General features: G+C 37.9%; 1 protein-coding gene across 2 annotated transcripts in view; it reads right to left on the reverse strand.

The window, feature by feature from the left end:
- yap1 (Yes1 associated transcriptional regulator) overlaps positions 1-9,483 on the reverse strand; it is a 34,681-nt gene extending 25,198 nt beyond the window's left edge. The window contains exons 1-2 of one of the 2 annotated variants that reach the window (XM_079874552.1): positions 8,885-9,483; positions 6,634-6,863 (exon numbers count right to left, since the gene is read on the reverse strand). In XM_079874552.1, the coding sequence (XP_079730678.1) occupies positions 6,634-6,863; positions 8,885-9,085 (431 nt within the window). In that variant the 5' untranslated portion in view covers positions 9,086-9,483. The remainder of the gene's footprint in view (positions 1-6,633; positions 6,864-8,884) is intronic. The other variant, XM_079874553.1, reaches the window with a different exon arrangement.
- Positions 9,484-14,962: the final 5,479 nt, after the last annotated feature.

Genomic DNA, 14,962 nt, shown 5'->3' on the forward strand with positions numbered 1-14,962 from the left:
GCTCTTGTGTTTTTCCAGTTTGTCAAATCATGCTCACCTCCTTCCCCCCCAAAAAAAGAAGAAAAAAAAAGGAAAAACCCTCCATGGTGGGAGCAGACAGCAGGAAGGAAACAAGGGGGCCATTTTTAGTTTACAGAGCTTGAGGCCACACTGTGGTAGAGTAAGTTGCAAAAACCAAACAGCGCTCATTAAATCACTTAACACCACACATTTACTATCACCACCAGGTCCCCTCACACTCTAATGACGGGTCACGTCCTTTAACTCCTAACAAATGTTAAATCTTTTCAAAATACACCTTATCCGCCATATTTCGCCACATATCTACACAAGAAAGACGTTTGCAACAATCGCTAAAGTCTAAATGCATGTATGCGCAACTTTTGCCTTCAGGAAAGACTGAGACGCACCTTTGTATAGTAATTGAAAGCAGCATGTTTTAAAGCGGGTGGAGGGGTTACAGGGGTTCCCATCAGAGGGTCTAATCCCCATGATAGCAGGGGTCCACATCCCTGAGGGCCCTTCTCGGCTAGGGCCGCCCGCCCGTGGGCTGAATCCCCCCACTGATTCCTGGCTTTAATAAGACAACGGAAACACTGATTAGCCCCTCTATTTGGCCATATTCTCCAAATTAGAATCCTTCATTAGTTTATGACCCTGGTCTCAGTGTTAATGCCCTGTGAACTTAACCCCCCCCCCCCTCCCTCCCTCCCTCCTCCTCCTCCTCCTCCTGGGGTCCCAAAAAACAGGCAGGCGAGAACTAAACAAGATGACCCTCAACCGCCCTGAGCCCCCCTTCCCCACGGTCCGAGTCTATTATAAATGAAAGCTCACAGTAAACTGTTGGAGAAAAAGGGAAAGAGAGGAGAGGTCAACACATCATGTTGACCTTTCCCACTTCTGTCGTCCACAGGGTTAATAATGAAAGCAGGAAGACAAGAGGGAAAAACAGGAGATAGAGACCAACCTCAAAGGAAAAAAATAAATTAGGCTATAACTTTTTAACCTGTGAAACAAGAGTTGCAAAGAATCAGAGTAAATGATCTGTAAATATCAGAAATATTATAATTTGCCAGAAGATTAAATAAAATGCACTGCTGACTGGAATGACAATTGTTATCGAGCTGACAACACTCAACACTCGACTTTATTACAAAGCGACAGTTAATGCAATTAATATATAATGCAATTAATGTCACGCACTTAAAATGTGCATTGCATAGTTTCCGTTTTGCCTTAAATAAATGCGTTTAGGCTTGGCGTTTATATAATGAATGTTATTTATAGTAAATGCAACTATAATTTATGTTTGTTTTAACTTGTTTTCCAGAAAATAAAGTACACTCTTAAAAATAAAGGCATTGATGGTTCCATGAAGAACCTTTAACATCCATGGAACTTTTCAATTCCAGAAAAGGTTCTTTAAAGTGGAAAAAAGGTTCTTTGGATAATTAAAATGTTCTTCACACTAAGAAAAACTGTTAATTTAAAGGTTCTTTGTAGAAACCTAAAATGGTTCTTCAATGGCATCACTGTGAAAAAAAACAACCTTTTAGGACCTTTATTTACTTTTTTTGGAATTCTCAGGAAGCTCAACAACAAACATCTGGAAGCGCCACAGAACTTGTTCCCTATAATCCCAGGCTTTTGAGGCGGCAGTGAAACGGTCTTCAAATGACTGGGTGTTGCAGGTTGATTACGACTTCTGATAGCTTTGTGCTTCCTGTCATTTTCGTCCCGCTATCAAAGTGTCACGGGACACCACTGAGGCCTGAGCAAAGGCTGAACTAAATATAGAAGGACAAAAAGGTTACAGTGTAACCGTTCACGGCTAAAAATCTAACTAGCTTTAATGCGATAGATCATTTACTGTATGTTCAGAGTCACTCAATCTTGTTTGTTTGTCTATATCTGACCGGGTCACATGAGTGTCACTGGATGAATAAAGCAAACCTCTCATGCTGTCTCTCTCTCTCTCTCTCTACTTTATCTCTACTGAGCGGATTCACAAACTGCACTTTCATTCATGCTGAAACGGAGACTTCATTTAGCTGTGTGACTCACATGTGGCTGAATGAGAGAGCCGTCGGGATACTTCACACACACAGTCATCTGCTTATCTGACTGCAACCGAAATGAATGGTGAAATATATGCTCTCTAATGAAATCTCTGGCCTTAGGAGAAAAAGACTTGCGTGAGGGTCTTATATGTGCAGAACAGTAGTGGTCACCTGAAAGTAATGTGAGCTTGTTATGGTTTCAAACAGGTTGGCTCACAGCCCTGTCACCACCCCTCATCTGAAGAGGTCCTGATTATAAATAGGAGTATGTTTCTGTTTTCCTGGACAAGCTTCCTGAAGCCTCTAGTGATTCTAGATTCAATCACTTCACTTCAATCAAACTTTCAATGTGCAATGAGAGTCGCAAAGAAACAGAATTATTCAACATGCTATGCATTTCCTAAATTAATCGATATTTAGCAGAATCAATAAAAAAAATATATATATATGAATCTGTAAATTTCATAAACGTTAATCTATAATTTACCAGAAAAATTCACCGCTGACCAGATTGACAATGTTTATTAAGATGAAAGCACTCAACAACAGCTGTGTTTCAATCCAAAGTTGCAAATTTAAGATTCATTTTTGCCGTTTTTGACTTTTATTATGATAGGACAGTTAGTTGACAGGAAGCGAAGTTGGAAAGAGAGAGAGGGGGACGGGATCGGGAAAGGTCCACGAGCCGGGACACGAACTCGGGACGCCCGAAGCATAACTGCGCTATTTGTCGGCGTGCTGCCCACGAGGCTATTGGCGCTGACCAAAGTTGCAAATTTAACTTTTATTTAAATTTAACAAAATCGTCACTTCCTGGGAAATTGCCTCAACATATCGGAAATAAAAATGGAAGTTGCAGGAATCGGGGAAGCAACTGTGTGCTTTTTTTCATACTTCATAAATTACTTGTATCTCATAACGTCAGACGAAACTCAATAAACACTGTCATGTTATCTTGCTTTCGGATGCTGGTGTTTATGAACGCAATCATGCGAGACGCTTCTGGAAGGGAAGTAAACCAAATCATTTTGATGACAGATTTTGGCTCAGGCATTTCAGAATGATCAAACCAAAATTTGAGATGCGATACGATAGTCCAGTTATCCAATCTTATCCACTGTTGAGGCAAAATCACATGAGTTATGTGTTAAGTAAATATCTGACTATATCAGCATGTGTCAATAGTCTATCTTCGTCATTCAAAAAGGGAAACCAAAACTAGAACTTGCTCGCTTTCATCACTTTTAATCTCCTGCACTGACTCGTTCGCCAAGCTAAACAGCCAATCAGTTCTCTCACCAACGGCGCAACACTGATTCAATGTGCTGAATCGGCCCAAAAAACCCAACGCTGTCCAACTAGAGCCAATGGTGCAGAACACACAGAAAAACTAAGCCGACTGACACTCAAAAACAGTGTGTCCCGGCCCATAGAAATAATGCTCAAAAATAGGTTTCAGATTCACCTGACCTGAATCACATTCGTTCTTGAAGTGGAACAAACGGCAGGGTCTCAAGACCCATTTTAAGTTGGACTATTTTTAAATCTGACACACTGTCTTAGAAACAACACTCATGACGCTCAAAGACATCTGACAGTGATATGATCGCTACAAAAATGAGGAATTGCTGACAAACCATGTCAACTTCCTGTGGGAAAGTTATGCACAAACAACAACAATAAGACAATAAATAAAATGAGCCTGCATTTCTCTAAAACCCCAAACAAAGAGAAGTTAAGAAGGAGGGGGTTGCACAGACAAGAAGAGACGTTCATGTGTGCTCGTACACCATCCACTCAAGGAAGCAGTGTGAGTAGCCTATGTCTCAATCTTTGCTAAAAAAACATGCTTTATTTTTGCATTGAGGAGAGAGAACTACCAGACTAAATTTGGAGGCGAGTCTTAACGTTCAGTCGTCCTCATTGTTGGATGCATTAACAGTTGCAACATTTCCAAAACATTAGCCTTGGTCTTGTGAGCCGTCTACACAAATGGCGTTTCCCCCTTCCTGTCCCTCAACCCCCTTTTGCACAACTCCTGGAGATCTGGTCCAAATGAAGCAGATGTTCTCCAGATGTTCCTCTTCTAAACATCTGGTTTTAAAAGCTCTCTGTTTTATCATAGTAAATTGGAGACTAATCATGTTTGTCTAGAAGCTATTGGTCAGAGGGTCACAGATCCAGACATCCCAGAAACTTTGCATTCAAAAATTCGGCCCTAATATAGCCGCTATTGAATAAATAAGAATTTGAATAGGACATATCAAAAAGACACAATGTACTCCTTAAATATGTTCCTGTGTCCTGTGGACAGGCTTCTGCGGCTAGGCAGATGAGTTTACCAGGCCGGCCCGTCCTCCGCTCGTTCTACGCTGCTACACTGGGCCTTTGTTCCCCTCTGAAACCCAATCCGCAGAAGCTCTAAGTACCCACACACACACAGAGAAGGAAACCTTGGCACACAAGCTAACACAATGTAGTAGAAACTATAAACCAGCTGGAAAAAACGATTCCTTATTGGGATTTTTGATCAAAAATGAGCTTTCATCTGCATATGAAAGCTGGAGACATTTTCTTAATGTAGCTATTGTTCAAAACAACATTTGAATGACTTTTTGTCAACTAGAATACATGTAACAAGTCTTCCATTTCTAAAATGACTGGTAGCACTGCAAACTCAAAGGGTTAGTCCACCCAAAAATATAGAAACATTGATCAGTAGCTACGTTTACATGGGCATCTTTTGTTTCAATTCCGATGATGAATCCGAACGTAGTGTTACACGTGAACGCTAAATAAAGTGATCCGGTTGATGTGCACGTTTATGTGTCACAAACTTCAAATCGGAATAGATTTTTTGATGTGCACAAATATAGTTTCTCACTGTTTGCGCATACTAAACATTCTCCAATATTGCTTCTTTTCTTTGTAATTAAAGGAGAACTCCGGTCAATTTTAACATTGAGCTCATTTTTTTGTACATTTGGAGTGCTGTCAGTACAGAGAACAACGACAAAAATCGGTGTTGCCTACACCGAGTTATTCTATTTTTAAAATTTGCACCCTGTTGACTTCAATGGGGCAAGTTTTAAACCTGCTTTTAGCCTCTTAACATCCTTGATGTGTCATTACAAGTGCACAGGTCATGGGAGTGATTCCTTGAGAGTAAACGCGGGTCAATCTGACTGCAGTAGATGTGAAAGATATGAATAAAAATGATATTTATTTAGCCAGCGCTCATACCTGTATTTACATCCTGTTTTCGGTCGAAGTCCATAGTAATCGATTGTCGAGTTCACGCACATTGGTTTAGTACCTATGATCATGCGCGTGAACTCGACAATCGATTACTATGGACTTCGACCGAAAACAGGATGTAAATACAGGTATGAGCGCTGGCTAAATAAATATCATTTTTATTCATATCTTTCACATCTACTGCAGTCAGATTGACCCGCGTTTACTCTAAAGGAATCACTCCCATGACCTGTGCACTTGTAATGACACATCAAGGATGTTAAGAGGCTAAAAGCAGGTTTAAAACTTGCCCCATTGAAGTCAACAGGGTGCAAATTTTAAAAAGAGGATAACACGGTGTAGGCAACACCGATTTTTGTCGTTGTTCTCTGTATTGACAGCACTCCAAATGTACAAAAAAATGAGCTCAATGTTAAAATTGACCGGAGTTCTCCTTTAAGAGCTTTCTTTATCGTTATCTATTTCGGGTCCTAAATAAGAGGCGACGAGCACATGAACCGTTTGTGCCGCGCATCTTATATTTATCAAGCAATAAAAACGCCCCTTCCAGCGCCCATCTGTGGATGAGAGTCTGAAACGAGGACTGATGGGACGTTGTCCTGCTCCACTTCAAAGACGATGAATGGAAGGAGAAGTTTAGAATGACACGACACTCATTCATGACACTATATTTAAAAACAACATCAGCTCGTTCCACGCGTCATATGTCAATATGCCATTTCTACGTCATTGCACATGCGCAGTACTTTCCATTGTCGGGTCTCATTCCGATCAAGCGCTTACATGTCCTCTTGTTTGGATTAGGAAAGGTTTAAAGCACCCCTTATAATCCAAATTAAATTTTAATCTGATTTGGCCAATACATTTCAACTGTGCTACTAGACCGATTACAATTGGATTATTAGGGTTCATGTAAAGGCAGCTAGTAAACATACATAGAGCACTTAAATTTGGTAAGCAGAAGCTCAAGCATGTTTGCATGACGTGCAAGAACCGATGAGGTTCATTCTCACGCGTCACACCAGGATGTTTGAGCTTCCGCAAAAACTGCAAATGTATTCTTGCGTGTCAGTCAAGTGTGGTTGAGCTTCCTGTTTCCGTATTTGATGTGGTCTATGCATGTTTGCTGATCAATGTTTAAATGTGAATAAAAACCTAAATTTAACCCGTTCATCATATACAGTGTCTCTTTAGAAGACTTGGATTAAACCACTCAATTCATACCATCTCTGTAACCCCAATCTAAAGGACAACAATGCCTTACCAATTCAAAAGACAACCAAACAATGTTAACACATCAAGCATGACTACTTACTTTAAGAAGTATCTCTGTCCCGAAGGGGTCTTGGCCATCTCCCAACCTGGGGGCAGTGGCACATCATCGGGTATCTCGTACGAGGACTGGCGGAGGTGCTGAGGTGGGGCAGGACCCATGCTGCTCAGCGTGCCAGGGGAAATGGCACCCAGCTGCAGGGAGGCCGGAGAGGAGTGTGCCCTGACGTGCTGGGGCGTGAGGGTGCCAGCGGTACCTGCATCTGTGCTGGCCTGTAGAGGGATAGAGGATTAGGATTACATTGGAAGCAAAAGGGCTACAAGGTTGCAATACAATACAGTACATAGCCTAAATGCATTCATTAATCTTGATATATATCACAAGGTAATCGTTAAAGCATCATTCTTTATAAATTTTGTTTTCTTTCCTTTTTATGTCACATCTGTTTTCTTGATGCCATAAAAGTCCTCCATGTGTAGAATTTGTTACTGTGAACATTCTTTGTAACTTTAACTAATCACTCTGCTCAACCAGCCTATAACTTTTTTAAAGGAAACATGAGGGGAAAAAATCTGTTGTTTGCTGCAGTGAAATTATTAATGAGCTCAGTGATGTATTGCACATACAAGTTTTTTTTTCTCAGAGTACAAAATATAATGCAAATACATTAATAACAGTTTGCATTTCACTTGTTAAGCTATTTATGAACATTTATTTAAAATAAACTATGTTTTAAACTATGGGTTGGAAAAGCATAGGAAATTTGTCAGTTTTTCCAGTGAATAAATGGAAAGTCAAAGTGCATATGAACTAGGATAATGACAAGAAAACTTATTTCCAACTTGAATAAAAATATCAAACAACGTACAAAACAACTGATTTTTTTTATTTTTTTTTTACACAAGGGCACTTCTGTCCTCTTGAATCATAGCAGAGTGTTGTTTTCATTAGTTTTATCAGCTTATTTTACAATAACAAAAGGTTAAGAAACGGATGTGGCCTACGCTGCAGACTTTAGGAGGAGCTAAGTAGGAAACAGGCTGTCCTGGAGCAACTTTTCAGCACAACTCACCGTGTGCGCATGCGCGAGATGTGATTCCAAGATCGAGAAAACTCGATTACTTTTGTTGTTGATGTTGTAAAACATCAATTTTTTAAGCTTCAAACGATAGCCGAACGATTTAAGTATCTTCCCTCGTGGCACAAGTGCTGGAAACTAAAGACTATAATCCGCATATTGTTTATAAACTAAACTATGAACTATAAACTATAAAACGGACCGTTTATATATCGCCATTCTTGTGAAAATACAAAGTGTTCATCAAAAGACAAAGCGATAAATGTAAAGGTCAGTGATGGAATTGTAATGAACAGAACACTGAACTCGGCTGTTTAGAATCACAAGATCAAAACTAGCCAAAGGATTCACTCTTTTGAATCGGTTCTTTTCACTGAACTGGTCAAACGGGTTGGGATTCATATGGTCTGAATCGTTTTGTGATTCAGTCCGAATCATTCCAAAAGCTCACTCATTCACTGAATCGTTTTATGCACGGAGGTTTAACCTCTGTAAAACAGTAACGGAATGATTTATATAACACACAACTAAAAGAAAGTTGGATGAAGTGTAATATTTCGGCTACCTAGGCCTACAGAAATCAAACCTGGAAATTGATCTTATCGTTTGACAGTAACTTGAACGCAGCAAGCGAATTGCTTTGTACAGTTAGTCAAGACATTTAAGCCCAATAAGTAGGCTACACAATTATTTGACAAAGTAGTCTAATATGTTTCACTGGCCAAACTGGCACCAAATTCAAATAGAGCTAGAGAATTAGCCAATTATGCTATTGAGATTTTTAATAAACATACATGTATTAGATCAAACTATGTTTCAGGTTAGCAGTATAGGCTACTTAACGATAACTAACTGAGCTATTTTTTTCTGTGGAGCAGTTGGTTGCTTTAGTCGTTCACACTGGCTACATTTCTAACGCATTATGGCTTTTATGTTCTGACTGAGTTTAGTTTTATTGAAATTAATATTATTATTATTTACTTTGGTCATAACTTGCTGTCACACAATATCAGTAGGTACTTTATTTTCCTTGTATTTTCCCTTAATGCAGTCCTCGCTGTTCTTTGTTCATGCAATAAAAAATAATAATCTAAACGGCCGATAATAATCAGCGAGGACTGAAAAGTCGCGTGAAACTGTGCGCGCGCCAGTTGCAGTGTCAGCCGCAGGAAAAGTTTGTGGAAATAGTTTGTGGTTTCTGTGGGGTGGTCTTACTTGTCTGGAGTGGGACTTTGGCTCTGGCGGCTTGAAGAATGAGTCTGGCAGCTTTCTCATCCTCATCGGCACGGAAGGGGGGACGATGGTGTTTTTCGGGTTCATCACAGCGTTAAAAAGAGCCTCCAGATCGGTCTCGGAGTCTCCCCGAACATGGACGATCTGATGGCCGACAGGAGGGTTGTGCTGGCTCGGATCCATGACTCCGAATAAAATAGAGCTCTTCTTTCTATCCGACCGAAATAGTGTAAACAGGAAAGTTGACTGCAACCATAAAACGGCGAAAAATTAGATCCAAACAGCCGTTTTCTGTCCGTCCACTTTATTAATTATCCAAGCCTTGCGAAAAAAAGTAGGCAACGCAGTGTTTTTCTTCTTCCCAAAAACACCCCAATATATGTGGAAACAAGCATATCTACTGAACTTTATCCTTTAAACTTTTTATAAAGTGTCTGAACTCTTTAAAATCGCCGTTCGCGTGACTTCCCTAAAAGTTTACAGCTCTTCTAACGCAGACATTGGTAGTGACTGTCCTGCGCTTTGAAAATCACAGCCCTCTCACTAACCTAACTAACTTTTTTTTCTTCTCTCAACTTCTGAAAGTTTGGGCAGGACATCAAACTTTATGAGTCATGTGACCGCTGACTCAGATGGGCGGGGCTTAATCAAGGGCCTTTAAAGCAACACGAGTTCCTTCTGTGTGGGGGCCCATGCATTTAGTCCATACATATTTATATTCCAAGCATAAGTATTTTAATTATAAAGTACTTATATACCTGTTATTGTCTTATATAACTATCGTTTATTTCATGCTAAAACATTTTTATAAATATTTTCATATCTTAATGCGTCACTAAACAGCCTTAAAATGATAATAATAAAACAATCATCATGACACAGCAATTTTTCTTTTCTTTTATAATAAAGTGGTCATACAAGGTTGTTTTGTGTGTGTTTTTACAATCTTTTATTCATATTTAAGCTTTGCGATGAAGTGTCACACACCATGGAATAAATATCTTTATACAAAAATACACCAGTGAAGTTCAAGCACTCGCTTCCTTATGAATAAAGAAATAAATTGTCTTTCATTATGTAGAAAGCCGCAGAAAAGTAGTTCCATGCAGTTCCCATAATTGTTATGTAAATGAGCCTTCCCGTTCCATTGAGAAATCATTTTGTCAAGACTGAGGCCAGCTCTTTTCCCATACATTTAACATTGAGTGACTGATTATGAAGCCCTTTTAATCCCCTGCGGGAACTGTAAGAGCATGATGAATGGATTAAAAAAGTTACTTTGTACTTTTCTCTCTTTTTTTTAACCAGCCAACCAATATCCAGCCCTAACATGAACAGTCTCTGCAAGCCATATATAATGAACCACATTATGTGTGTGGTTTTTGTCATTCCCTTGTCATTTAGATTCTGCTCTGAATTATCTCCATATTAATGATCATAAACTGGGTGGGTTGAAACACCATCACTTATGAGTGTTGTGAAATCACTACTTGATCGCCACCCTTCTGACTGACTTTCAGTAAGGATTTACAGAACAAAAAACAATTTGAGGAAAAAGTTTCAATTGAATTGTGGTCATGTAAGTCTGTGACAGAAAAAAAAAAAAGGTTCAAAGGGGTTCAGTTTAGACTTGACTCAGCTTTAAAGAAGGCGTAATGCGGCTAAATAATAAAAATGTCTTGAATGATTGCATAATACTTTTATTTTTTATTTCATTTTTATTTTGTGATTAAGTATGTTTACGAGCTGTTTAAGTCATAAAATTGAATTAAAACAAAAACAATTCATTAAATGATCCAGCTGACAGAACCCTTTAAGATCAGAAGCTTCTTCTGTTTTAATCAGGCTGTATTAGTTTTCAATTATTATTATTTTTTTGCTGATTTGAACTTAAATATTTCCTAGGTTTGCCATTTTGAATTAAAATGCTAAAAATGAATGGGAAGTGGGGATGGAAGTACATTTCATTACCAGAATAATTCAACATTGTAAAAAAAAAGTTGCTGCCTTAAAATTTTAAGTATAATCAACTTTGTCGTTTCAACTTAAATTACATTAAACTGACTTGAAAAAATGAGTTGAATCTTGTATAATTTATATAAAAAAGTAGAAAATAGCTGAATTTATTTTTGATGAGTTAAAGCAATGTAAAAAAAATAGTTGTCATAACTTATTGATCATATCATTTTTACAGTGAAGCATAACATTTAAAAATGTCATGTTTTCTCTAAAATATGTAAAACTGATAAATATTTCTAATCTGCATTAATTTGTAGCAGACAGAAATAAAAAAATATTATATACAATTTTTAGACATACAGAACAAAACTGTAAGTTGCTGCCTTAAATTTTTAAGTACAGTCAACTTGGATGTTTTGATTTTCAACTTTAAATTACATTAAACTGACTTAAAAAATGAGTTGAATCTTGTACTGTATAACTTAAAAACTAAAAAAAGTTGAAACTTATTTTGATGAGTTAAAGCAATGTAAAAACATGTTTTCATAACTTATCGATCTGTTTTTACAGTGATGATTCAACAAAATTCTCTCCAGTCTCCCCTAGTGTTTCAGTGCAAAGCATTACAGTCTCTTTATGTTTGAACATTTGCATCACGTAACACATGATACTTCTAATTAGTTGCGGTTTATTTATGTTTAATGAAAATATGTTGCTGCCTCAATTTGATTATCCTGTGCATACAAGATACACACATTCAAGAGTGGTAAATATCCTGAAATGACAGTATTTGAGGTTTGTTCGGGGGTCTACCGGCCGGCCCTGGGGGAGACCACCCACCGAGCTGTCCTGAGGGTAACTCCATCATTTAGTCAACATGTCCCAACATCTTCAAGCCTGTGACAATTGTTGACATGAGTATTACACGAGAAACAGAAGTTATTGAACAAAATTGTTTGTCAGTGGTTTTAAGATTGTAAAACTGCAGGCTCAATTGTCAAATGTTTTCATTGTGTGAGCAATTATGCACAAAACCATCCATTCAGTTATCAAAATCTCTCAGACATGCATGAATATATTCCATAAATATATCTGACATGCAATCTTTGTAATGTCTGCTAAAATGGCAAGTGGCCTGCCATTGTAATGAAATAGAAATCACAATACCAATCAACCAATCAAGTTTGGAATCATATGAGTTTGCTGACAGTTTACAATATTTGCACATGGAGGAACATCACAAACCTAAACAGCAGCGGCTACAGCAGGACTGCATGAATACATTTATATTTACAGTACATTTATCTTTGAAATGTGTTGCATGCAGACTGAAGATGTAAGAATGCGTGCTGGTGTGTAAAAATGCTTACATGTAACACATTTCAACAAAAATAAATGACTGTATAAAAACAAATGTTCATTTTCTTTTTGTGTACTACAGTATTGACTTTTCACAGTAAATCTTTACCTAAAATCTGTATCTCATTCGAAGAGATAAAACTGACATTCTTGTACAGTCAGTGTCAACAGAAAAGTAGAAAAAACATTAGATTTAGCCTATATAACAAATATTTCCATTGTAAACCATCATCTAAACATTTTGAGCAGCGTGGCTCTCATGATGACAAAACACTTTTTATTTTGGTGGCATTGGCCGATTTACTGACACAATATCTAGGTTTTGAAGCATGAATTCAATATTTTGACATTTAGAGAATGCTAAGACTGTTTTTAAATGTACCAAAGCCATTGATAAAAACTATAAATGAAATACTGAAAATTAAAATGTTTGATAATTCTCCTCCCTTACATATGTTAACAATAGACATATAATAGATAGATAGATATAATAGATAGATAGATAGATAGATAGATAGATAGATAGATAGATAGATAGATAGATAGATAGATAGATAGATAGATAGATAGATAGAAATGGGAGCGTTTGTGCGCCCTCTATAGGCTAATGACACTCTGAGATGATCCAATTAATAGAAATTATAAAACTTTTTTTTGTCATCATAAACTTAATCAAGTTTAGTATTATTTAGTAATGAAATCAATTATTGTGTCAATAACAAAATGACAAAATTTTCTCTCTGACATTTTTACATGGATAATTACCAACCTTAAACAACCATTACATTGATAAATTATTCATTTTAATATTTTTGAATTGTAATGTGTATATTTTGTAATGTGTTTATTTATACTTGTGTTCATTTAAGGCATAAGTTGGGAGGCTACATATTGTTGCGACATAAAACATCTCTTTTATAAGGTACATTACTCATATGTTTTTTCTAAAGGTAGTGTTAATGTGTACAATCTGTACAGTTTGCCATTCTTCTGAATGGTAACATGCAGTTATCTCTTAATCTCAGCCTACTATGTCTGTTATGGTTTAATTGCAATAGTTTGTTGCATAACATGAACTTCTTTCAAGAGCTGACTGACTGCTGACTGATCCTATTATAATAAAGACAAGGAAATTGCCATGCCCTTTCTGTTGTTTGTATTCACTTCATACAAATGTGAAATAGGCCCTAAACGAGTTCAGAATGATAATGGAGCTCATATGCCATGCAGCAATTTCCGAGCAACTCTATATTACACAGAATGTTTGCTTTAAAACCAGGTATAATAGTAGGTTATGTATTAAGTCATAAAGATTTTTTATTAGATTAAGTCATGTTGACAGTAAACATTGACTTACATATTACACCGCGAGCTGGAGGTAATCTTCCGTCAGCTCGCTTTCTGATTGGCTATTGTTTCGTTTCACGTGACAATCGTTCACGAGCGTTCGCGCGTTTCTCCCCGACTTCCCCCCACACACAACAGGATTTCTGTTTCGATTTGAGATCGGGGCGGCTCCGACGTTCTTCCGAGCAGATTTGGTGATAGTGGGTTTAAGGGGACATATAGTGGAAAAAATATGAGATGGGAGGGAAAATAATAAGTTAATGCTTTTGCATTCTCTCACAAATGTTTTGCGTTCCCTGAGAAACTTTGCGTTCGCTCGCAAAACCTTTGCGTTCCCTCGCTAAAACTTTTGCATTTGCTCGCAAAATGTTTGCGTTAGGCCTACTCCGAGAAACTTTGCGTTCCCTTGCAAAGCTTTAGTTTCTCGGGGGAACGCAATCATACGGAGCTCTTAAAGGGACATGGTGAAGAAGAAAAAAATGAGATGGGAGAAAAAAATTATTTGGCAACTGCTTTTGCGTTAGCTCGCAAAATGTTTGCATCCCCCGAGAAACTTTGCCTTCCCTCGCAAAGAACAAACATTTTGCTAACAAACGGAAACGTTTTTGCAGGGGAACGCAAAGGTTTTGCGAGCAAACTCAAAGTTTCTCAGGGGAACAGAAAATATTCGCGAGAGAACGCAAAAGCCGTGCCAAATAGCCTACTTTTTTCCTCCATCAACCCCTGAAAATGGAAACATAAACACATAAAATCTATCAGAAAAGGAAACCTCCCCCTGTCACGAGAAACTACCTTTAGACACTACAGTATAGACCTGAAAACCTGTTCAGCAAGTGTGTTCTTGCAATACATTTCAATTTGTCACATTTCAAAGAGGGAAGGCAATCTCTGCCAAATTCTTCAAAGGTGCTGGGACCTCCTCCACCCGCTGCAACAAGCCAAGGCAAGCTGACCGGAGAAGAGACTGCGCCCTTCCCAGAGAGACCTGACAGGATGAACGGCACTGAACGCAGACGAATCTTAAACTGTGCAGCATGGGTGTTTTTCTTCCTCTTTTGCATGAGTGGTTGAGTGAGCATTGGTATCCTGTAAGCCTGCTATCCAAGTTAATAATTCAATTGGAAAATTGACAGTGGTTAGCGTAACACATCAACCTGTTGAAAGAAACCGGAAATGGTGGTTCTTCCAAAAAAAAAAAAGTTACATTTGTTACTAACAGTGTTGGGGGTTACTTACCAGTAACGTAATCAGATTACTTCCCAACTAGTAAAGAAGCACACTACTTTTATTTACAACAAAATATCGAAGTTACTTTTTCTAACAAGTTACTTTGTTTTCCCATGTATTGACTGACAGATCTCCCGTCTTTATGTTGAGAGAAATCAGGAGTGAGTG

This window comes from Squalius cephalus (genome assembly GCF_949319135.1).
Source record: "Squalius cephalus genome assembly, chromosome: 6".
Classification (NCBI taxonomy): domain Eukaryota; kingdom Metazoa; phylum Chordata; class Actinopteri; order Cypriniformes; family Leuciscidae; genus Squalius; species Squalius cephalus.